At 42.5% G+C, this 24,223-nt stretch overlaps 3 protein-coding genes and 1 long non-coding RNA gene across 5 annotated transcripts; 2 read left to right on the forward strand and 2 right to left on the reverse strand.

The window, feature by feature from the left end:
• The first annotated feature begins 263 nt into the window (after positions 1-263).
• LOC141921640 (gallinacin-8-like) lies at positions 264-2,024 on the forward strand. Its single transcript, XM_074820563.1, has 4 exons — positions 264-333; positions 1,082-1,169; positions 1,518-1,731; positions 1,937-2,024. The coding sequence occupies exons 2-4, from the start codon at positions 1,112-1,114 to the stop codon at positions 2,022-2,024; spliced, it is 360 nt and encodes a 119-aa protein (XP_074676664.1). The 5' UTR covers positions 264-333; positions 1,082-1,111.
• Positions 2,025-4,143: 2,119 nt separating this feature from the next.
• LOC141921484 (gallinacin-9) lies at positions 4,144-8,013 on the reverse strand. 2 transcript variants are annotated; one of them, XM_074820261.1, is made up of 3 exons: positions 7,854-8,013; positions 5,556-5,685; positions 4,144-4,376 (listed from the first exon to the last, which is right to left on the reverse strand). In XM_074820261.1, exons 1-3 carry the CDS (start codon positions 7,909-7,911, stop codon positions 4,361-4,363), a joined length of 204 nt encoding a protein of 67 aa, XP_074676362.1. In that variant the 5' UTR covers positions 7,912-8,013; the 3' UTR covers positions 4,144-4,360. The 2 variants fall into 2 exon arrangements, with proteins under 2 accessions (XP_074676362.1, XP_074676363.1); XM_074820262.1 differs by lacking the exon at positions 4,144-4,376 and having other exon boundaries at positions 5,552-5,685.
• A 7,648-nt stretch (positions 8,014-15,661) lies between these two features.
• LOC141921485 (gallinacin-10-like) lies at positions 15,662-16,201 on the reverse strand. Its single transcript, XM_074820264.1, has 2 exons — positions 16,056-16,201; positions 15,662-15,798 (listed from the first exon to the last, which is right to left on the reverse strand). Exons 1-2 carry the CDS (start codon positions 16,111-16,113, stop codon positions 15,662-15,664), a joined length of 195 nt encoding a protein of 64 aa, XP_074676365.1. The 5' UTR covers positions 16,114-16,201.
• LOC141921486 (uncharacterized) lies at positions 16,142-17,784 on the forward strand. The gene is made up of 2 exons (XR_012622697.1): positions 16,142-16,211; positions 17,516-17,784. It is a non-coding gene; the product is annotated as an uncharacterized LOC141921486 (long non-coding RNA).
• Positions 17,785-24,223: the final 6,439 nt, after the last annotated feature.

Genomic DNA, 24,223 nt, shown 5'->3' on the forward strand with positions numbered 1-24,223 from the left:
TTTCACAGCCCACGATGGATCAATGTGTTGTACACAAACCAGGGTGGTGTAAGGTGTTTTTTGGAAGAGCCAGCTCATTTGCCATAGGAAGGGGAGGGAGTTCATGAGTGGTCACCATTTCTCATCAGCTGCTGGGAAGTGACATTTCAGCTGCTGGGAATCGCTGTGAGAAGTCCATGTCCTTGGCCAGTTGGTCTGTGGCAGCTCTGTGATCAACAGGAATATATAAAGACAGTTGTTTTGGGGAAAGACATCACTCCGTGAAGCTCCCCATTGAGAGGAACCAGGTAGGACAGACTGGGCACTCTGCTGCCTCTCCTGAAGTCCTCGAGGGTGAGCTGAAGGTGTAGAGTTTCCACACCATTTTCAACTGATAAGGAGAAAAATACATACCTTTGTGATCATATTCTTTTCTTCTCTAAAACAGAAATCCATTGTTCCAAGAAATATAATTTTGCAGCTTAATTAAATTCTCATAAACTACTGAAACGTATAATGCTTGGTATTTCAGTAATGCATTTGGCTGATTGTTATAGTCAATAATGGTGATTCTGAATGATTATAGTAGTTTGTATTATTTTCAAAAGTTAATTGGAATCTGCAGCAAGAAACGATGGTGGAGAGATACTTCGAGGCTTTCAGCTGGCACACATTATAGAGGTAGATGGCTCCTTAGATTTTTCTGTAAAGGAATTACTACTGGCTTGTAAGCTACAAAAATTACTATTATTCAAATAATTAAAGCTGCTGAGTGTTTATTATCCATGGGATTCAAATATAGGAGTCTTCGCTGGAGCTGGTGTAGGCTGTCTTTGCAGGTGATGGAAAGACATCCATGATATTAATCTCATTCTTCTAAATTTTATAGGCATAAATACATTTTCTTGATTTCATGCAATGTGCTTTCAAGCACACCTTTCCTCTGAAAGTGGTACTTCAATGGATTTAATCTAGAACATTTATTTCATTGCATAAATGGCAATTTTTATTAATAAAATGCAGTTTATATGTTGTAGTGTTTGATCCGGTAATGACAAATGCAGGACAAATGCATGATCTCTTTCTGTTTTTTTCTTAGTAGCTGCTGTATTTGGTGGCACTGATTTCAGTCATGAAGATCTTTTCCCTTTTCTTTGCTGTTCTTCTTTTTGTGCTCCAAGGCACTTTAGGTAAGAGCTACACAAAATCAAAGGAAATGCAGAGGGAAGATTGTGAGTATGAAGAACCTAAAATAGAAATGGAAATAAAATGGGGTTTAGTCCCTTTCATCCCACACCAGCTAGCACTGCCAGCACGTTGGGCACACTTTAGCAGTGAACAGATGCCAGCTGGGTCCATTGGATGCACTGAACCCTCCTGCTTTGGAAAATAAGGGAATTTAATGGTACAGGTTGGGGCAGCCTGCAGGCAGACTAGACTATTGCTGTCACACTATAACCCTATCTTGTTCTTAGTCTTCTTTCAGAAGGAAAAGCAAGACTCTGGCTTTTTTTTTTTTTTTTTTTTCTTATGTGCAGGTTTCATGCGTGCACCTAGTAACGATGTGCAATGCAAACAAGCTGGGGGTACCTGTTCCACCAACCACTGTCCTCTACCCAACATGAGGTCCTTTGGACGCTGCCAGCAAGGGGTCCCTTGCTGTCGGACTGTGGTGAGTTACAGATTTGATGAAGATCAGGTGTTTCTGGGGGGAATGGGGTTTATTATTAACTTTCACACTGCCCTTCCAATGTAAAACTCCTCTAGTGCAAGCTGGCAAGGGAGCAGAGACTCTGCACACTCAGATATAGGATTTCCTGAGGATTTCCTCACCAGCTCCCTCTGTACCATTAATGATGTAACTCGAGTGCCTCCTGGGAAAGATCCCAGTCAAATCTCTTTGGCAGAGATAAATAACTAGCTAGAAATGAACTCTTTTTTCTGCCATTCCCATTAGCTGGTTCAAACTGCTCATGATGAATAATACTGGCTTCAGAGGACACGTCTCTCAGTGTGAACTCTGTCTGGAGACTGGGGACATTTAGTTCAGGTTCATAGGAAACATGTCTGTTCCACACTGCAAAGTCTGACAGGTCTCACAGTCAGAAGAACAACCTGAAAGTCATGTTGTTCTGGAAGATGTTTTCTACAGTTCCATAATTCTTCCCTTTTAGACAAAACCAAATCATTAAATCGTATTTTTTTCTTGATTTCCTTACAGGAATCCTTAGTTTCAACCTGTATCTTTACTCCAATATGAAACTGCAGAAATGAACATCTATGAAAATTTACACTCTGCCTCCACTGATTCTAATATTTCATTTTCTGCTTCTTTTTGCTGTAAGATACTGTGGCTAGTTTTATTTCTGGGGGATCTTATTTAAACCTTGTTTAATATTAATAGCAGAGATGTTAAAAACATAGCATGAGCATCTGAAATTCCTCTCCATACCAGAGATTTCAAGATGAATAGGAAGCTTCAGGTACAGAGACAGGGCAATTCATTATTAAGTAAAATAGAAAGGCAATTTATGATTAAAATTCAGCAGCAGCAGGACTGTGAATATCCTACTAAGCACTGATGACTTACCCAGGAATATCAGCTCTTGGTGCTCATTCAATCCCTTCTGTGCTTTTTATTCAAATCCTTTCCTGGTTATAAGTACAAAATCTGAAAGTTTCTTTCCTTTTTTGCAGTATGATTAGTGACTGTTGGCATCTCAGATGGGCTGAGCAGAGCTTCTGGCAATTTAAGAGATGCATCATCCTATTGGAAAATCTGGAATTTTGAGCTGAATATATGCCTTTAACACACACAAGCACACACCAAAGCATGAACAAGAATTGAAAGAAAAAAACTCCTCCACAAACAAAATTAATGACCTGAAGAAACTCCAAAGCAGTTCTTGAACCACCTAGAAAAGACCAATATTTCTAATTTTTCTAAAATGTTTTTTGTTGAAACTATATTGTGGCCACCAACATCTATCTGAGAGAGATCATGAGACCCCCATGAGAGGATGCAGAGCTGTTCCTTTGGCCTTCAGAACAGATATTAATTATTTTCTTTTTCTTTTAAAGTTAACAATAATGTGAATAACACTAAAAGACAATGTCTCCAAGAGACACTGACTGCTCAGATGATGTTTGTATTTCATAGTCTACATATCTCAATAAATTTTAATAAACACAGACTTGTGTTTGATCCTTATACCTGTGAGGAATTGTCTTGGTGTGTGTTTTTCTGTAGGATCTGGCTCTCATCTCACTTGGGGTCAGCTTCAGATGTGCCTTGTGGTAAACTTATTCATGAAGAGCAGAAGAAACGAAACTGCTGTATGGACACAAATATGGCCTGGTCCTGTCCATTATTAGGTTGACCAGTAACAGTCCAGAATAACTTCTCCAAACCCACTGTGATTAGGCTGGTAGAAATCTGGCACAAACTAACCATGTTCAGGACCCATGGCAGTCCTAAAACCATCCATAGCAGCTCGTGGCATGGAGAGCATGGATATTCTTAGTCATCCCTTATCTCAAATCCTTTTGGCCTTCGCATTAGCACTCTAGGGCGTTAGGGATAGGGCAAGGAGGCAGGGGATGCATCTATACCTTGCAACAGCAGCTGATGAAACTCCAGGCTGATGGACACGCAAACAGACAGCTTAGCGTAGTGATAAATAGTCTGATTAGTTTAGAATCCAGAGAAGCAAAATTCCATTAATATGATGCTAGTCTGGACTAAATAAAGGCAGCAGGAGCAGAATGACATGAATATGGTGAGGATGTTTCAAGACCTAAAGAAGTTGGTCTTCTGCCACCCTGGAGTTTCTCTGCGTTGCCATTCCCAGCACTCCAGGTTGGGATAGCAAACACAGCCCTGTAGAGGAGCAGAGGACTGAGCCTGTCTCCTGAACCCCAGCCTGGTGCCGTGGACTGGGATGGCAGAGGGAATGGCCTCTACTGCTTTTTGATTTACCCTTATATATGTTGCCACACAAATCACCGCAACACAGACACTCTGCAGAGCGATTTAACAGGACTCAACGACACATGCACTTAAATTAACTTAATTTAGTTAAATAAACTTCATTTACAGGTTGATTTTTATAGAAAATAAGAACAGCAAAAACCGTCCTGACATACATGAGCAAATATCAGCAATGTGGTTTCACAGTGGCTTGCTTTTATTAGAAGCTGCAAATCTCTTTATCAGGGTACAAGAACTCCTCCTCAGATCTTCTTGTGCTCCTAAGGGTCTTCACCCCCATGGGAAAGGCTTCCCAGGCTTTCACTGGGGCTGGGATCCATTGTTGTCAAAAGATGAGAGGTGTCTCAGATGCCCAGAGTTCTTGTCTATGTGGTCAGTGAGGTGTCAGTTTTAGGAACTGGGTGTCCTGCAAAGAAAAGTCAGGTGCTCAGCTAGTCCATCAAACAAGTAAATTATACCTTGCCATCTCAGACTACTGTAGACATAAGGTAACATATGGGGTTAAAGATTAGCGGAGATCCTTATGATCTGGAATGCTGACCTGTGTTTTTGGCCATAAGACAACCCAGATAAAATGGAGGATGTGGATGTCACCACTCAGTACACACCACAGCTATTCGGCTGCAGCTGCTGATGACCCAGAATACCTGCCAGGGTATCTTCTAAGAATAAAACTAGTTTAGGAATAAAGAGCTACACTGGACAAACTGGCTGATCTTCTCTCTTTCCTCCATGCCCTCCATGCCCTTTTTCTATGAAAAAGAGTGACAAAGCTTCTACTTTTTGTGCATCTTCCGGCATGGTGTTTCACAGAAACCTAATTAGATTAAATAAAAACGCAAATTTAAAAAAAAAAAAAAACCAACATGTATGGTATGAAATGTCACCAACTGCAGAACTGGACCATGGCATATTACAGCATCACCCCGCATGGGATATCTCCTACAAATGCAGATGCTTTTTTACTGGTGCTGATGAAAACATGTTGGAGTGTTCCCACCTAGAGGGTAGAAAATGTCCTGTGGCACTTTATTCTAATATCTGGCACTTTGCGCTAGATTAAGTAACTGAGATGGAAAACTGCACCCTGCAATGAATCCTGACTTGTTTAATGGTTATTCTGTGCTGATAAGTGGGTTTTTTTGGTAGTGTGAAGCTCCATGCTACTGCCTGTGTGGATTGAGGGAGCGCCCTCAGAGCTGTCTCAAGTCAGTTGTGTCCACTCTGCTTAGTAGAGGCAGAGTTTGAGCATGAGCTAGTTCTGCCCTGGTAGCAGACTCACGCTGGAAAAAGTTATTCGTGCTATGTGATAATTTATTAGCAATATTAGATGTGCAAACTCCAGGTTCCTCTCTGCTCATCATCAACTTCTCCCTGTGGTTTTTCAGAGAAAGCAGACTGGCGTTTTTGACACCACAAGGCTCCACCTTTTTGTTACCAGCCACAAACTCCAGTAATTAGAGGGGTTTTTTTGGAGGACGTAGAGAGCTGGAGAAGGTGGCCTGTTGTATGCCGAAAGGGGAAAAGCCCAGTAAGTCTATTTTCTCTTGGTGAAGTGATGTTTCTCTGGAGGAATTCATCTTACCATTTGCAGCATTTCAGCTTCCCACCACGGCAGGTCCCAATGTCAACCAGAGGAGCCGAGCATGCAACAAACGAGCAGGACCCCCGGTTTTGACGGCATGCTAAGGTGTCAGCAGCTTCCTGGCTGTAAGCTGCAAAAAAAACCCAAGGAAAAATTCGTGTTTATTTGTCAAGACAGAGCATTGGATTTATCGGGCATGGTATTTGGTTTCCTGTCACGGTGCCTGGTTTGTGACTGGGGTAACCTGATCACACCTTCTTAAGGCCTTTACATCCCTATGAAATGCAAACTAACCAGAAGAGCAAGCTGTAATGCTAGCATCTCTCCATTACAGCCTGGAGAAACAGTCTACCTGATTCATAGTGACCCGAAGATAACAGTCTGCTTCCCTAGCATCTCTTCTGGAGACATGTGCTTGTCATTCCAGTTACACACAGAAATACTGTGTTATATGAAAAAGCCATAGGAAACACAGAAAAATGTATTTTTAAAATTAATCTCACATTACTCTCAGAAAAAAAAAAGTGATGATATTCAAATAAAAATGTTCTGAGTTTCTTCAAATTTTCAGTTCAAGTTTCAGCTAATGTAAAGCATATTTGCAACTCATAATCTTTATCTCCTACTTTGAAGAGCTTCTTCACAGGAAGCATTGAGCGTTGTGAGCATGAGCGGCGTGCTCACAGGAAACCTGCGCACTGTGTTACCGTGTGAAATATGGTATGGCTAATATAGATGGCATAAAACTTCAGAAAAGATAAATCTTAATCACAGCCAAATCAATGGGACTAACATTTGCCCAACTAAAATATTTATACACTTAAATATACACCATAAAGTCAATGACTGTTGACACTAGTACTGTATATGGTTTAGCTAGATGCTATGACGATTTTAGAGTGCCTGTATGTTCAGCACTGAAGGGCCAAATGTTCAGGTGGTGACAAAGACTGCAGCTCCATCATCATCGGGGGGATATTCCTGGGTTTATCCCAGGTGAAAGTCTGGCCCCAAGTTCAGGTTCAGAGTATTTCCAGGCCAAACATTATTTATTCCCACTGTGATGCTCAACTTCAGATTCAGATTGTGTTATTTTTGTATTATTTCAGTGGATCTCTTATATCACCTGTAGCCTTGTATATCTGTGACTTAAAAGGCAGAAGAGGTCCTCATCAGCTGCCCCAACTTCTTGCTAAGCACAAACCCGATCATCTCACCCAGTACTCTCTGTGCCTAGCTCAAGCCACACCTGTCATCAAACCGGACTCTCCTTAACTTGAAAGGCGTGCAAGCTTTATTCTATATTAGATCTACCACATTTCAACCAATTTGTCCTAGTGGTTCTCAAGTCTTTTCTCTTAATGACATATTATTCAAGGATTGTGTGTTGCTAATTTCACTCAGCTGATTTTAAAGACATCATTAGACCTTGGTTTCCCTTGTCTCCTAAATTAAAAAGCCCTGTAGTATTATGGATCTTCTCTGTGTGTAAGTCTTTATGAAAAGATATAAGGTAACTTGTTGTCCTTTCACAGACGTTCTACCGGAATTGCACCAGGCCTGCAGCCATCTCCGGGGTTTGTTTTGAAATAGAGAATACTTTTTGTGATGCATAAAATAGGAAAAGTCCAAGAAAGCAATCCAGAAGCCTGTAGTACAGGCTTTATCTAAAGCTCCTTACAAGTGCCTGCTTTTGACTAAGTGGTTCTACATTTCTTCTTTGAGTAGACATTTGCTGGTTTAGGAAAGTAGCTACGAATTTGAATCTACTGCAAACCAAAGCAAGGATGGAGATAGCTTAAACTTCTCTGAAGTCCCCCAAACACCCTGGAATGATGCATGTGCTCTAAACCCACTTAATGCACATGGACAATAGAGACTTCATGCAAAAACCCACAGTCACAACTACTTTTTTTTTCCAAAAATATAGGTCTCTTCCTCTAGAATACACAGTCAGGAGGTGTGGGTGCAGACATGAGAAGAGAAAGCTCTCACATTGCAGGGTTGCATCTTAAGTATGAGCCTAAGAATTACCTCAATACACAGAAGCATCTTTTTTCCCATCATGTCACCATGTGACTGTAACGTAAGATGCTAGAAAGAGACCATCAGGAAGCCTATCAAGGACCTCAACTCAATAGCTTCAAGATTAGGACTATGACTAAGGAAGGGGGCTTCTAATATGAAAGTCGTGGAGTCCAAGAGCACAGAGGTAATCTGAACCTCAGCACTGGTCTCTAACAGACTTCTCTGCACATGCACCCTTTCAGCCTTTACCTCATCTGTTTTCAACCTTACCTGGAGCAGCCTGGAAGAGGAAGAAGAGAACAGCAACGAGAAAGAAAAGGATTCTCATGACTGCCAGCTGGTAGTAGGATAGCCTTTGCAGGTATGAAGATACTTGAAGACGGACAGAAGCTGATGATCAAGGCAGAAGATGGTTAGTCCCTCTACTTATAAAGGCTCTGGGATGAAGCAGTGCAGAGAACCAGGGGGGCGGAGAAGTGGTTGTCTGAAGAACAGTGAGTTCATTGCCCTATTACTATAGAGACTGGTGATGTATGAGGATGTTGCAACCTAACCCATTTGAAGATGCCTGACCTGAGCAATGACCAAATCACTCTGTGCTTGCATGGCCTGTGCCAGCTGGTGGGCTGCACCCGGGAAGGACACAGGATTGGAGGAGGAGGGAGGTGGGTTCCTGTGATCCGCAGTACTGTAAATGATGAGAATCTGCTGATGCTTCATGGCTCTTGGCCATGGTCTTGTGACAGCCTATCCTCCCCCCAGCCACGAGGCACAGTGAGTGTAGCAAAAGCCTGCAAGATTGCATGAACCAAGGAGGCAACAGACTCTCCTCCTTGAATGCAGCAAAGGATCAGAGCTTCAGTCCTTGCTTGGATCGGAGTTGCAGGGCTGCAACTGAAGAAGGCAGGGTAGGGGTGAAAGGGTTGTGGATATTACCCCTCCTGGCTATGAAATCAGCAGATATTATAGGAGCTCCAGTCTCCCAATTGTTCTTCATGGTTCAGAGCTCAGTTACTCTCTGCATCTTATATTTGTGACTTCAGGCATGGATTTGTTCCAAACCTTGAAGAAGCAGCCATTAGACAGAAAGGAGTGAAAGGGACACCACTGTGGGTTGTGCCATGCTATCACAGGACTTTTCATCCCAATTCCCTTTCAGCAGTCACCTAAGCTCTGTCCTGAAAACAGTGAGGTCATGTTACTTGCTGCTGTTACAGGCACTGCATTCCCATACCTACTCTGATGTTTTGAACCTTCTTCCAAAGTCTAGCCATTGTGGAGAGTCTAAACCGACTCATTCTTTGCCCAAAATGATGTGGTTTTAACAACATTTTCCCTTGTTGTTAGTCACCTTCCTGATGTGGTTATGAAAAGACTCACATCTCTCTTTCTGATTTTGTACATTCAATATACAAAACCTACTTGCATGTGATGTTTCCACACCTCTTATCACCGGGTAACCTTTCTCTGTATCTGAAAAAAAAAAGCTGAAAATTTTTTTCATGCGTGAAATCTGAACATTTTTTTAATGCATGTGTAGGACTTGCCATATATAAGATGGACCAGAGGAAGCGTCACCAGAGCTTTGTGCAGCACTTAATACTTGTGCTTGTCTCCAAGAAATGCCACTCCTGAGATATATAAGTCTTGGCAAACACAAGCGCAGAGTTTTTTTTCAGAGAATCAGTATAAGCCAAGAATCATTAATGAAATCAAGTCATGAGGGTGCTTAATTTTTTACTGCTTCAATGAGAGTAGCAAACTGAAGCGATGGAGAATAGCAGCAGGAGGTGAGCTATGTCTGCACGCAGAGGGCAGAGAGGTCTGTGTCTGGTAAATTGGCTGCTACAAATTGGGTGTAGGGCATGAAGCGGGTGCTTCAGTTTGTGAAAAAAAACACATTAGCTTGCTATGTCAGGACTAGGATTATAGAAACAAGCAAAAATCTTCTTTACAGTGGAGGGCAGATGAGGAGGTTGAGGAGGGGCAAGAGGATGCAGGTGGCAAAGTGGACAAATTCCCCTCCATGCTTCATGAACATTTGTCCCTGCTCAGCAGGTTGGGCAGCTGTGTAATGTTGGCAGGACAGATAGAACTGGCAGCATTACCATGGCCCCTGAGGTCCAAGGGAAGGAGGGGAAGCCTCATGTCTCTGTCTCATGTGATGGGCACAACACCCAGAAGATGCCTGGGGGCATCATGCCCACACCTCCCTCTCTTTGCGCCTCCCAGACTGCCAGTGGTGAGTTGCTGTGATGAAGTTCTTAGGGAACGTGATGCAAAAATGGAGCTTCGGTCCTCTTCCAGGGAGCCGTGAGAACTGGGGTGGGCAGTGGTGATCTAGGGAAGAGCCATGCATTTTTGCACACATTGTTGAGGCAGAGGCACAGGTTCTTAAATGGTCTCTTGCCTTTATAGTTGGTGTCTTCACCAACATCCTCTGCGGAGATGAGGGTACAGAAGGTGAAATCATTTGTACCTCGTGTTGTGTACTGTGTTGCTGCCTTCTTTTGCTTCAGGCAGAGGATGAGGAAGGAATCCTCCTTCATCTCTCCTCTGTTTTCCCCCTGAACATGGAAAATGAAGTTTTGAGGAGCCAGTCTTTTATATTAAAACACTCTGTGTCTCTGTGTGTGTGCTGAAAATTTATTTTAAGCAAACCATAGGGAATATTGACCAGCTGTCTGATTTCTGATCTGTGAGCTAGAACATCGATGCAACCCCACAACCCAAACCACTCTGTGCACCTGCTCAATGTTTCAGACAGGCACCCCATCCACACGCACCCTCAGTTTTATTTCTGAAAACAGAGCATGGCCAAAAAGAGGGAAAGAAAGGGGCAGTCCATGATCATAAAACATGGCCAGCCATAAGGAAACCATCAAGAGTGGAGTTTCTTTGAAAAAATAACAGGCATTAATGGAAAAGGAAAATGTGCTTGTCTACTCCTTGCATAATTCTCCTCCTGCCTGTCGCAGGTGGCATGAGCAGCAGGGATGTTTGTTTTGGGGAGTGAGGTTGCTGAGCAAACCCTGCTGGGGTCAGCCCCCACTGTCACACGTTGTTCAATGCTCTTTGGAACCAAACAATGTCGGGGAGAGAGAAGGAACGGGGGAACAGCTCCATCCTCCTCACCTCCCTCTTCCAGCTCCAGCTGGAGAGTGGAAGCAATACTTGTCCCAGGTTCAGGCTCCCTCCATGGAAAGGTAAATACACCTGGGGCAAAACCAGCCCCCTTGAAGACTGACTCTGGGGAAAGGGAGCCTGAGTGAGGTGTCCTACTTCTTCCTTCTCCTGGAGCACCAGGAGAAGATGCTGGCAAACAGTCACCAGCATGCAGAGAAAGCAGTAGGTCTGTTACTGATGGGAAGCTGTTGATCCTGAGGTCTCTGTTTAGAGTTAATATTTGACCTGGTCGCAAAGGACTGAATGGGGATTTTGTATGGGACCTGTCCTTGTGAAGAAACGGCAATTCGCCATCCAGAAAGAGTAAATTTATCTCTCTGTCTCACTGTTCCTTCAGGGGGTTTGTTAGTTTGTTGTTTGCCTTTTCAGTTTGGGAAATTGCCACAGTTTTCTGGGCTGCAGGGCAAGGAGCGCAAATGTCTTTGGACCTGAAGAAGAGTCCCTGCTTTGAATTACAACTGACAGCCAGCCAATCTGCCAGAACAGAAGGGGAGAATTAATTTAGTGGAAATCTCCTATGGTCTAGGAGTTAAAAACCAGGTGGCAGCAAGCAGTGTTGTTAAGTTCCCCTGTCCAAAACTTAAGTGCAAGGAAAAGATGATGGTGGGAGGCACAGACATTTGCGGACGCAGTGAAAATGACTGTGGGCGGAAGGTACACAATGTTCGTTACCCTTGAGGGACCACTGGATAGAGGCTGCTCATGCATGATACTAGATTTCAGTGCAGGATCTCTAGTCCTAGTGACTGAAGTGTTTGTCCAAGATCAGCCATGGGACCATCTCCAATCTGTCTCCCTGCTGTGAAAGAGAGCTGTGAGGGGAAGAAGTCACTGATCAGCAAATTTTTTGAAAGTACCTATCTCAATCATTTTGAAAGCTGTTTCATTCATCAGATGATCAAGGATAAGATTTTCTGAGGTCCTGCATTAGCTTTGGAATGTGTGCATCAATCAAGAGATCTCTTTTCTATGATCTGGCTTCTACCATAGCTGCACTATCAAGGAGTTTAGGTGCAGCTTCCTTCCTGCCAGCTCTCCAAGGGAAAAACCAAAGGTTTCCTAGTAGGGAAGTTCTCAACAGACACGGGATGAGGAACTTCCTAGGAAGAACTCTCTGTCATCAATGCATGAGAGAGAAAAGCCAGCAAACTGGTGTGGGAGAAGCAGAACGCTGTCGAGCAAGCAACACAGGAGAGCTGTGAGCCATCTGACATGAGACCAAACCCAGGCTCCACTCAGGGGACAGGGGGAGTGCAGAGGTGAGATGGAGACTCAAGGGGCTCCATAGAAATTGGGCAAAAATGGGACAATGAGCCTGAAGTTACCTACATATGGCAGTGAGGGTGGCTGCTGGGGTGAAACAAAAGACCTTGATGGATGCGAGGTCCAGCATCTAGAGACAGACCACTCTGTTTGGAGTAACACCTCTATGACAAACACTAGAAATGTGTTTTGTTGGAACAAGAAGGTAATCTGAGGCACAGTCTGTCCTGAATTTACCTGGATCTAATGCCAGACATTTTCTTGCAGGAGGAACGTGAGGGATGGAGAGAAGATCAGCAGTGTCTGTAGTAGTGAGCTGAACAGGACCAGTTTATGGGCAGTGAGACATGTTTGCTAAATGATTAGCCTGATGTCTAAATGTTATCAGGATCTTTGTTGTAGCTTAGGAGTGGGTCAGTTAGTCAGCTCCTGAACAAATCTTGGGCATGGTTCAGGGGTTAGCACAGACCAGGGACAGCTCTTGGTACACATCTTGAATGCAACAATCTTATTTTGGAGGCAAGGACATCTGGTGAGTAGTCTTCCACTTCACCAGAAAACTGCCCCTGGACATTTTAGTTGCTAATATAAATAAGATTACTCCAGTCAGGCAGATTACTCAAGGCAGCCTCAAACATGAGTTACTGCTATATCCTCAGGCCTTTTCTGTCTAAGCCAAGAAGCCACAGAAGTACATGGAATATGTAGCTCTTTGGTGTCATTTAACACTTACAGAGTACAGTCCTGTTGTAGATGTTGATTCAGAAGAAAGGGATCTAGCCTCATTTGACAGACCCAAAGCTGCAGAAGTCAAGAGATCTTTTTTCTTGCACAAATACAGTTTATAGAAACCTTGTGCAGGATATTTGCAAAATAACAGAGAAAAATGGGACATCTCCTCTTCAGATTAATAAGTCCTGTCAAGGTTTTAATGGGGAAGTTAAGACAAGAAAAAGGAACTAAATGCTGCGAAACCTCTGTGTTAATTTGACCTTTTTGAATCCTGCATTTCCTTTGTGGTTTTGATTGGGGTTCTTTTTAGACTCTTTAGATACAAAAAAAAAAAAAAAAACAAAAAAACAAAACAAAAAAAAAAAAACAAAACAAAAAACAAGGCTACAGTTGTGGGGAAGGAGTATCTCTTTCTTTGGTTGATACAGCTCCAAATTCAGAGACATGAGGATCAATTAAATTGCTTAAAAATAGTTTCCAGTGCCGTGGGGAAACTCCTAAGGTTTTTCTAATGCACCTGGATGAAATCATTCCTGTGTTGCCTTACATCTTTTCAAGATAGATGTATGAAATAGACTCCAAAAAAATGGACTTCTTGCCTCCATGACTAATTGTGATGGGAGAAAGAAGTTGATTGTACATCTGTAACTATTGGAGGAAACAATGAAAAACACCTTGGTTTTGCATTTTTAGCACTATAGCACTCATGGCTATATCTGTACTACTGAATAATACAGGACATTTAATTGACTTTTCTGACTGCTATTGAACACAGGTCTGATGTTTTCAAAACAAATCTATATAACACCCTAAATCTTGTTTCTGAGTAGAGATAGTTCAGATCCCATCACTGTGTTTATGAAGTCAGGTGTATATATATATTTATATATACACATACATATGAAGTTTGCAATACTGGAGGTGTTTATTGATTGCCATTTTGTCCAATCACTATCAAGGGTTGCTTGTACAGTTCTTCACTCTCAATTTTCACTCTTGTTATCCTGAATACTTTAATATCATCATCAAAACTTGCTTTTTAGCTATTCCCATTTCCAAATCACATGGGAATATGTGAGTCTGCACAGACTTGTTTAAAAAGATTGCATGGCTCATGAGCCTTGAGTCAAAACCACTGAGAAAATTACTGTTAGTAACAATAAAAGATCACAGTTATTTGTTTAAGAAGACATTTATTTTTGTGTGTGAATAAAATAATAATATATATATTGCTTCATATCCTCCAAAAGCTGCATGAACCTGAACTGATTGAACATCCAAACATCCCCGTGAGGTAGGCTGGAAGAGGTGGCCAAGGTGTCAAAGTGGCTTATGTATTAAAAGCAAAAAAAGGGAGTGACTTCAGCAAGGAAAAACCTGGATTTCCAGAAGCAGCGTGCTAACAGGATGTACCCCCTGGAAGCTTCTTTTAATGCTCATTTGCAGGAGGGTTTAGATAGAGGAGGAATCCATCAAAATCACCTCCTCAAGGCAGTGGAAATGTTGCTGGTACAAGGGCACTGACACAGGAAAGCCTTCTCTTCTTATTCTGGCAAAATCCTGTAAGGATACAAAGGGTCTTGTTATTTTGCTGAAGTGCAATCTAAACTCAATCTCTAAAAGCTTCAATACCTGCTAATTACCTTTCAGAATAAATGTACAGGATGGGTTCAGCCTTCAGGTTTAGATATCTACATTTAGATGCCTCCATGGAAGGGTGCCCATGTGTGCTGGGTGTCTAGGTCTGCAGACATCCAGTTCACAAGAACTATGATCACTGGCAAACTAGTTATATTACTACTAGTAACAAAATTTAGATTCAGCTCACCCCAAAATAAAGATTGGGGATTTGAATTAGTTACTGAATCACACAAGTCCATTGCCATTTGAAGAGCTGTGGGGTATCTGTTTGGCTTCCAGTCATCTTTTCTGTAAATCAATGTTTTCCCACAGGTCATGAGCTACCTCAGCCAAACATGTATATATGGTTTAAGTACTCCAAGGCACTTCAGATGCCACGAAACATCTCAATGTGGCTGACTGAATCAAACTCATTGTGTCCAGTTTTAAAGATTTCTTTTCAAGCAACTGAGCTGGGAAAAATTTATATTGTACCTCAGAATACCCTGTTGGTTTCAACTTCTACAGATGTATTGACAAACCCAGCTGAAAATCTAACCACCCAGTAAGAAGAGTTTTAATCCTGAACGTTAGCATCTATCATTATCACATATGGGTACGTTCTTCTGAGAAAGAGTATTTCTGTAGAAAAATTAAACCAGGAACCAAACTCAAGAGGTCTTGTTCTTTTCCCAGCCCAATTCTTCTTTGATCAAGCCTAACAGATGTTCTTACAGAAATCTGATGTTTGAGTTCTGATCCTAGCAGTCTATTTGCTACCAGTAGAAACTGCTTCCTAAAGAGAATGATTGTTCACAGAGACTGAGGGATCACATACTTCCTTTGTAAAATCATCTGTTCCGTGAACATCTTTTGTTTTTTAAAATCCGAATTTCTAGGTCATTTTGGAAATGAAAAGAACAGAGGGAGGATACACTGTTTCACCTGAAGGGTGAAAATACTGTGAAATAATTTCCTAATAATTTATTGGAAAATCATCTCTTTTTTTCCCCCATCAAAGTTTAAAATAAAGTGAAAAATACCAAATTCTGGGAAATTTTGACCTTCCTGAACTTTTGCTCTCATACACAACTTCTATTAAAATAAATTGTCCCCTTAAACACACATCTACATAGTATAAATGTTCATCCTCCATCTGGACTTTCTCACACATGGCTGCCATGCCAGCCCCGTGGAGTTGTGCATATTATTCAAAGAAACAGTTGATAAAATGGCAGGACAAAAATGCCCCCTGATGCCCTTCAGTCTTGCGGCACTTACTTGGAACAGCATTTCAGCATCCCGCCATGGCATGACCCCGAGGCAGTGAAGGTGGGTGGGCATGTCCCAACACGGCAGAAATTTCCCTGGCTCCTGCACTCTCCAGTGTCAGGATAAATAAGATCTGCAGAACCTGTGGGAAGGGGAAGACATTAAAAATCTCAGTTTTCAGTCTAAAATGATGAAGGATAAATATGCAATAAATCATGTGTTGCTTTTTTAGGAAGAGAGTCATCATGAGCACAGATGTTCTTCGTTCCATCCACTGCATAACACCATCCCAACAGCATCAGATTTTTCCTGACAGTTGATAGTTGCTTTTTTCCTCCTATGCACACACTTCTGCTTACAAGCCCTTTTGTTCTTTGTAGGATTTATTTTGCTTCTCACCTGGAGTAGCCTGGAAGAGGAGGAAGACAACAGCGAAGAGCAGGTAGAGGATCCTCATGGCTGCCAGTCGTTTGTGGACTCTGTGCTCCTGCAAAGTGCCTGAAAGACCGACGGAGGATGAAGTTTGTTTGAGGAAGAGTCTAGGAAAGGCATCTGGTATTTATAGGGCCTGTGGGATTGTGAAAGTTTGACAGCTGAGTGCTCTGTCAATAAGTAACTGCAACCAATCTTCTGGAAAGCAGACTGGTCATCCCCCTTATCGCAGGTTGCAATGAAATGTGCAGTGAACATGTTGCAATCCCCAAGGGTGAATTTCCACTGACCTTGTCAGTTATATAATGTGACCATCAGCCAAGCCCCACCAAGCTGCACCCATTTGCATGGCTTCTGCAGACCTGATTCCAACACAGTCATGGGGATGGGTCAGGCAGAGGGGTGGGGAGTCAGCCACCGTTGGAGTCTGGTCCCACTATTGACCCTGGATCTGTCACTCGCTGACAAGTCACATAACGTTTTGACTTTGTCTCCCCATCTCTCTCACCAGGCAGGTGATGTCAAAGGCAAAGAAAAGCATTGGGAAAGATTTGAGATGATGCAACTTTGCTTTGTCACTTTTTAAACAGATTCCAGGACATCCTCACCCACCACAGAGGGCTGACGCAAAGCTCTCTCCCTTCTTTAATTCTCATTTATATGCCACCTTGAGTGCTTTGCATTTTTACTAACTTTTGACGTCCCCTTTTGTTTCCCTTCATATTGCCCCAAAAGTTTGGGAGTATAGGCTGGTTCCATAACAACCTCAGCAAACATATTGTCTTGAAGTGCAACATCTTCTGGGGCTTCACTTCAGAGCGTGATACCTGTGGCTGTAAATTTTCTGAGAAGCATTGGTTAGGGGATCAAAGCCCTGAAGGTTCTGCTTCATGAAATCCCGGGCTTGTAGATCAAAAATGACTACAACAGCTTTTCACCCATGGGAATCCTCCCTTTGCCCAAATACCATCACACATAATAAACAGGTTAATCGCTATCAAAGCCCAGGCGTTTCTGCAGTTCCTAGCTCTGGCATTCTGGTTCAGCGGTTTGCTTCCTTATTACCTCTTTTATTATATTTAACTCAGGGTTAATGGTATTTTTGTTCTAAGAATTATTCGTAGGATGAAAACATTACCAGTGTTTATGTTTAATCTACATACTAACAGGCAAGCTTAAGCAGCTGAGAAAGTAGCAACAAGGTGAGTTACTTAAGTGTTTATGCAGCGAATAACAGTAAGATAAACACTGATTTGCCTCTTCCACCCATAAAATCTGATTAACCAGGAAATGCCAAGCTCTCCAGAATGTCCTTTTTTGTACCCTTGCCTTGGAAATTATCTCTTCTTTTGCCAGCAGCTCTCCAGCTTTCCCCATTTCGAATGGAGAGGAGAGCTGATTTGTCCCTCCTCTCTTTTCTTTTTCAGTGAGCTGCCATTGGGACACCCGAACAGAGAGACAGACACCTGACCTGCAACATGAACGTGAAGAAACCAGGAAACAAAATCCTTTTGCTTTTATGAAGACCTATTGAAATATGATTTTCCTCCACCTGTCTTTCACATAGACAGGACAATGGTGGTGTGATGTTTTGCAAATACAAGTGTGCTTTTTGAGCACTCATTGCTCCCTAAAGAAGTTATGTTAGGGAGGAGTCATGTTTCTTCAAATAAAATCAGAATGTGGCACTGGGGAAGGTAGTGACTACTTTTGCTATCACATGGAGTATTTGAACAAGTTCTGCTTCCTTTCAGGGTTCTACTCTTTCCCACCTGTGGAACAGAATAAATCTATTATCAGAGTCGAAGTGTTTAAATTTCAGTGATGCAAATTGCCATAGCATTCATAGATTTTGATGAACAACCTTATTTGCTGCAGAAGTAAAACAGCCCTCTAGGAAAGTGAACAACATTTTAAGCACTGCTAGCACAGGCAGCCTGAAAAGGTAATCCAGAGCAACAGGAAAATTCCATGACTTTGTCTTCTAGTAAAAACAAAGACAGGTCTGAGCTGGTTGTTTAAAACCAGGCCAAACTTGTACAAAACACCTGAGGAACAGAGCAATTTGTGCAGCACAGCTTTGACCTGGGGCTGGAACATGACAGTGTGTATGTGGAGCTGTGTCCCATGGTAGTCAGAGCCAGGAAGGAGTCCTGGAGATCTCTGTTGAATGTCAACTTCCAGACATGAGCTGGGAACTCAAGGAGTTGTAGGTACCTACCCCAGAGAAATTAGGCTTTCTAAGCAAATAGGTGTTGGGGGAACTTCACGTAAAGCCTTAGGTAAGAATACTGCAGTGCAAACAAGACATAAAAGATTCCATGAGAATATTGGTAGAAAATGAGAAAGGGAAGACACATGTGACACCCAAAAGACATTTCATTTTGTCTTTGAGACCAGGAAAAGATGGGCAACTTATAATAGTAGAAGCTCCCTTACCTGTGCTCCTACAGCTGAGTGCAAAAGAAGGACTTGGTACATCAGCAGATCTCTGGATGATCATGAAGGACACAATATCTCAGAATGGTGCTCCCTTTATTTCTCCCCATTTACTAATAGGCAATTTTGTAAATCTGTAAGGTATGAATAGATATTTATGTTTTGTTGTTCGCAATCAAGTTTTTCTGAATTTTGCCCTAGCAGCACAGCTTTCCAAAGGCAAGCAAAATCTAAAATGTTGAGTGGGGCCAGCCCTTGCAAACATCAACTCATCCTGATAAAGGATCACACAACAACTGAGTAGATTTCTCCGTCTTCTGCAAGGCAGATGTTTTTCTTCTCTTCTTCCCTTCTTGACTGACAAACTGTCTCCCATAATAATCAATAATGAGCACCATATATGGTGTTGATTGCTTTTTGCCTCAACATTTTCTCAAAGACTTTCTCTTAAGCACAACTTAACAGTTAATGAATGATAAAATGTCTTTTTAGAGTCTAAGAACTATTATACTTTTGATGATGGTTATTTATAATGGTGTACATGTATTTGGACACTGGTAGGACTTGATTTTACCCTTGTAACGATAAGTATGCCTTTAAAACCACCTAGGCACATGGTTATTTAGGAAAGCATATGTTTACATCCCACTAAAACCAAGTTCATGTTAGCACATAATTCAGTATTCTCCTGGTTTTCCTAATTATGGCACAAATCCTTACAATACATGCAGAGTAATTTATGTTTTCAGTGCCTTATATACCATTAGTCACCAATAAGTTTATAAATTATGATAACAATATGTTCTTCAATTGTGCCCTTTGTCTGATGCTTCCAAGTTTTAGCACACAAGATAAAAGAACGTAGACTGAAATCTTACATTCTTTTTATCCCCATCATCGTGTACACACAGGGCAATTTTAACAAACACGTTTGGGTTTTCCTACTTTTTTAGCTGGCTGGTCTGCTTTTACAGTTTTCTATGTGGGAAATTGATGTCAATCAAATTTACAGCTCTCTCCTTTGCAGTGTAAGTAACGGTGTGGTTCTCTCCCACAGCTGACTGCAGATGCCGGTGGTAAGAGATATGCACTCTGCACCTCTGCTCAGAGCTACAGGTGAAGCTGACATCCATTGCATCTTACATCTTTTGACACACAGGCATATCACTCCTAGCTCAGCGAAGGAGGAGCTCAGACCAATCAGTCTGCAAATCCATGTGTAATCTTGACCACTGCCATGTCCATTTATTCACTTGCCATCCCACCAGGTATCCTTCGGCATCGTCTTACTAAGGGCACAATGAGAATGGGAACATGAGGGATGATGTTGCTTCATCCATGGAGCCATATTAGTGGAAATCCTCTGACAGAAACACTCTGCTCTTCTACAAAATACTTCCACGTGTGACTTGTCAGTAGAGTGTTTCATGCTATTTCACACGGGCTAAATGGGTGCAGAGGGCTTAAAGCAAAAAACATCAGGCACGTTTTCCTTCCGTTCTTCCATCAGCCCTCACTGTGCTTGTGATAGCTAGAATGGTGCTCTATTAGAGAAACTCCTTAAACCTTTTAGAGGAAGAAAAATACAGCAAAGAGCAGTTAAAGAAACCTGATGGGTAAGAGACTTGCTAGCATCACTGAAAAGGCACAAATCTGAGGTGGGCAGAAGAGGAGGCTGCAGCACCTCTGTGCACATAAGGTTCAGGGATGCTGCAGTGCTTTGATCTCAATTTCTTGTGTCCTCGTGTTGTAATCTATACAGTGAGTCAACATCAGACATTTACGTGAGAACGCTGAAAATCAGCGTAGAGAATGTAATGTCCTCTGCGCCTCTAAAGCCCATGTAAAAGGAAGATTCCTCGGTAGAGATGAGGGTTAAAAGGAACAATAATCAGTGTTTGAGAGGAAGGCTGGGAGGCAGGGTCTCCTGTATGTATGGAGAAAAGACTAGTACTTCTCTGGTCCTGGCTGATGAGTTTCCTGATCTGTCACACAGCACTAATGCTGCTGGAGTGATGCTTTTCCTGGAAGGGGCTGAGGCTTCTGTGTGGTATCATATGAAATAGCACAGAAGCTTTAATTTTTAAGAATTATTGTGCAGTTGATGGCAAACTAAAACACCAGAAGTGTTTTCATTAGACAGTGAGCAGTGTCTAAATGCTTCCTTCTGTGCAGCACCAAAATGTCTGCTCCTATGTGTAACGGGTAGATTTCTGCTGACTGTGGTAACATCATCATCAAAAATAAAATCTCTAGAGCTCCTTTGGCTCTTGTTAGGTAGGAAGCTGCTAACGCTGCAGCCACAAGAATTGGAGTCATACAATACATATATCACAGGTCAGCACGGCACTGACCTTCACCTGCATATGCATGCTTGTTTTCATGTGTAATAGACAAGTCCGTTGTGTCTGCTACATCCAAAATCTCATTATAACCTGTCGAGCTGTAGCTAATACAGTTAGCAGAGTCTGAACAGTAATTCAGCTGACCTCTCTGTGTCAGTACAAACAGATTAAGAAGTGCCAGGACACAATCACTGAAACTTGATCATCCATAACATTAAATTATTAGAACAGCCCTGGCAGTTTTAGCCTCTGTTATCTCTCTGCCAAAAATTCCTGGGCTGTTTCAACAATTACTCCTGCTAGGAACTAATCCAGTAGGCAGCCTGATGTGTAACCTTGTTTTGGAGGCTGAGACAGTTGCACGATATGGGTATGGTCACACCATGCCATAGGATCTCAGGGCCTAGGGAGAGGCACTGTTACTAGTACAGAAGTATAGCTTTCCAGTCTGTATTTGCAACTAAACATATTACAGATATTCATATTTGTCTGGTTTTGCACCAATTACAAGGTGCTCCAGCAACTGTCCCTCTTCCCCCTACCCATAGCTCAGCTGTTTTGAATGCCTCTTTGTCTTGCTGCTAGCAATCTTTCCTGTGTTATAAATGATTTGGGATTAAGACAACAATCTTCTATGCAGATCGGTGTCCTGATTAAAGTTTGGAGTTGCACAGGGTTTCCTCACGGTGTCTGCCTCTGCTTGGATGTCACTGTCACCAAAGGAAATCACAGTGATTAGGTGCTTGTGAGTCACATCTAAATCCCACATTGGAAGTCAACCATTGCAGATCTCTACCTGGACAGACAACACACAGTCAGGGACAATACTAAAAGAAAATATATCACCAATCTAACAAAGAAAATATATCCATGGAGTTATAAAAGATGACTTGAAATATAATCCTTTAAAGAAGACGAGCCACCTGGAGGACTCCCTTATAATAAATACCTAGTTACTTCAAATTACTTAGTTCGTTTCTAGCCCTCTGGAAAGCAGCTCGCACCTTCTGAAGTCAGTATCACACGCAAAACCTGGCTGTGTAAACCATGACATAATGAAGTACATAATCAGTTTCCAATGAACTAATCAGTGCACTGTGTAATGCATGCAGGGACCAGAGATGTGTGTGGTATTTGCTTTCTACCACACGGTGGGTTACGTCTGCTGGGGATGGGAAGAGAATGGGCAGTGCCTGTCTGGGGAGTAAGAGCTCTTTCCTTGTGCCTTCATCACAAAAATATTTGCTTCCCGATTTCTAGTTTAAGACAACTTTCCATTAATTTTCTCGCTGGAACAGCACCCTTTGTGGGTTGAAAATGCCTCAATATATGACTATACTATTTCTTAGGGGTCAGAGACAGGACTCTAAGCATCTCTTTGATATGTCCTGTCTCTGTCCCTTAAATATCTCTTTGAGTTAAGCATCTATCAGGTGAGACTCTGGGAGCACCATGTAAATCTGCTTTCTGCCTCTCTCCTTACTTCATCTCCCCATCCGTGGATGGTGTTTTCCCACCACTCTGGTCCCCATGCTGGGGGATGAGGCTTTGTCCAGTCTTAGCTGGGAGCAGGACTAATACTGCAGCACCTTCAGAGGCCAGCTTGAAAGAGTCCCTCAAAAGGAAAGGGAAGCCACTGAGTTGTTAATTTTTGAACTCACAGACACACTGCCAGGGCATAAGCCAATCCTATTTTCATCTGCTGAAGTTGACAAAATGCTCAAGGCCATTTGCAGGGACCCAACCCCACAGCAGCTAAGAGGGTCACTTCCAGCCTCCTGCATAAAGGTCTCCACAGAACCACCCACGGCTAATAGCTCCTGCTCCCTGGTGCATGACTTTGCTGGGAAACCATGCCTCTAACAGCAGCACCTCAACCCCTGTTCCGAAGATGGGATTCCTCCTGGGTAATGAGCCAGGCACTGCCAGGCAAATGACCTTTGGAAAGGCCAAGACTTGCTAGCAGCATGAAGAGCTGCGTTTCTCAGAGTCCTCTGTACACTTTTCATGCGATGTCTTTGCTGAGGGTGTAAAACACGGTTTCACCCACCCTTCACCTCCATTTCCAGCCCTTCAGAGGGGTTTTGTGGGTGTTAGTGCAAATAGCGTATCTAAAGTTTTGGCCTTGGTAAGGAATTATACAAATATAGCAAAAAGCCTGATTCCTTACCAATGCAAAATTGTGCCACCTCTTCCCAGGCAAGGCCCACGGATCACTGCTCTTTAGGTAGGACCTGCAAGGCAGAGTCCTCTGGGCTGCCTAGTCATATCATCTGGAGCTGATTGTGAACAGGTACATGTTTAGCCTTAAAGTCTGGGTTTTCTTTTCTGTCTAACTCCTTCCACTGGGTTGGGGCAGAAGGCTAGATGCTGAACAGGGAAATTTTGGTATGACAGAAGTGATTCTGATGTATCTTCCTGTGTGCTGATGGAGTCTGGTGACGGGTGACAGTGGAGCCAGTCCAACAGTGGGTGGAAGGAGGTTATCAGAGGAAGGACAGGAGGGATAATTGTGTCAACCATGAAATTAAACATGATGGGGATCGTTCCTAAGGCAGCTAGGATGGCTGGCCACATCCATATTGTTAAACTCTTTCACCCTCCAGAACAAGGTGGCTGAAATAAAAACTATGTATTGGGAATGGTCCCTGGCCCATACCAACCCCCAGCTGTGCCCAAGGATAGTTTGGGTCAGTGCTAGTTGGCCTGGGCCCAAACAACACCCAGCTTAGCTGATATTATAGATCCATGGTCCTATGCCTCTGTCCCTACACTGGTTTGCTTGCCAGCATGGACTTGATACTGCCCCAGGGAATTTTGCTATGGATGTTGTCACAGGAGAGGGTAGATAGAGTCTTTCCCTCTCTCCTTCCCCTCCACTCATTCCTCCTGTCCCAAAACACTCATCAGCTATGCTGGTATACTATTTGGACCAAAGCTGCTGCAATCACCCCACAAATAAGTGAAATCTCTGGCTTTTCCCCTACAAACCAACTGGTCCTTTTGATTACAACAGTTCTTTATTTGATCAGCCATTTCTCCAGTATAAAGGACATAGGTCTTGTGTCATGATTTAGTTGCAAGACAGTTTTGAGTACAGAAATATGATTTAAAATCTCAGAAGCATAAAGGAAGTAAGGAAGGAAGCAAGCAAGCAAGCTGTGGGACCAAATCCCATTTGGCAGAGAGCTCCTGTTCTTACATAAGTGTCAAAATCCCAGGGAAAAGTTCATATAAAGGAAAGAAAATTTGGTTGGTTTTCCATGCACGAAAGACTAAGAAGCAGTTTTTCATCTTCTACTGGCACAAACCTTGTGAAAAAGGTGTACTGAGAGAACACCATGGCCATGA

The sequence above is a fragment of the Strix aluco genome, chromosome 3 (assembly GCF_031877795.1).
Source record: "Strix aluco isolate bStrAlu1 chromosome 3, bStrAlu1.hap1, whole genome shotgun sequence".
Classification (NCBI taxonomy): Eukaryota; Metazoa; Chordata; class Aves; order Strigiformes; family Strigidae; genus Strix; species Strix aluco.

What these genes read in the sequence shown, in the direction of transcription:
- LOC141921484 (XM_074820261.1), bottom strand. Translation starts at nt 7,911, where the DNA reads ATGAGAATCCTTTTCTTTCTCGTTGCTGTTCTCTTCTTCCTCTTCCAG. An exon ending in CCTCTTCCAGGCTGCTCCAG is followed by an intron (nt 5,686 to 7,853) that starts GTAAGGTTGAAA and finishes TTTTTTTTGCAG; the next exon opens with CTTACAGCCAGGAAGCTGCT.
- LOC141921640 (XM_074820563.1), top strand. Translation starts at nt 1,112, where the DNA reads ATGAAGATCTTTTCCCTTTTCTTTGCTGTTCTTCTTTTTGTGCTCCAA. An exon ending in TGTGCTCCAAGGCACTTTAG is followed by an intron (nt 1,170 to 1,517) that starts GTAAGAGCTACA and finishes TCTTATGTGCAG; the next exon opens with GTTTCATGCGTGCACCTAGT. An exon ending in TTTCACACTGCCCTTCCAAT is followed by an intron (nt 1,732 to 1,936) that starts GTAAAACTCCTC and finishes CATTCCCATTAG; the next exon opens with CTGGTTCAAACTGCTCATGA.
- LOC141921485 (XM_074820264.1), bottom strand. Translation starts at nt 16,113, where the DNA reads ATGAGGATCCTCTACCTGCTCTTCGCTGTTGTCTTCCTCCTCTTCCAG. An exon ending in CCTCTTCCAGGCTACTCCAG is followed by an intron (nt 15,799 to 16,055) that starts GTGAGAAGCAAA and finishes CCCTTCCCACAG; the next exon opens with GTTCTGCAGATCTTATTTAT.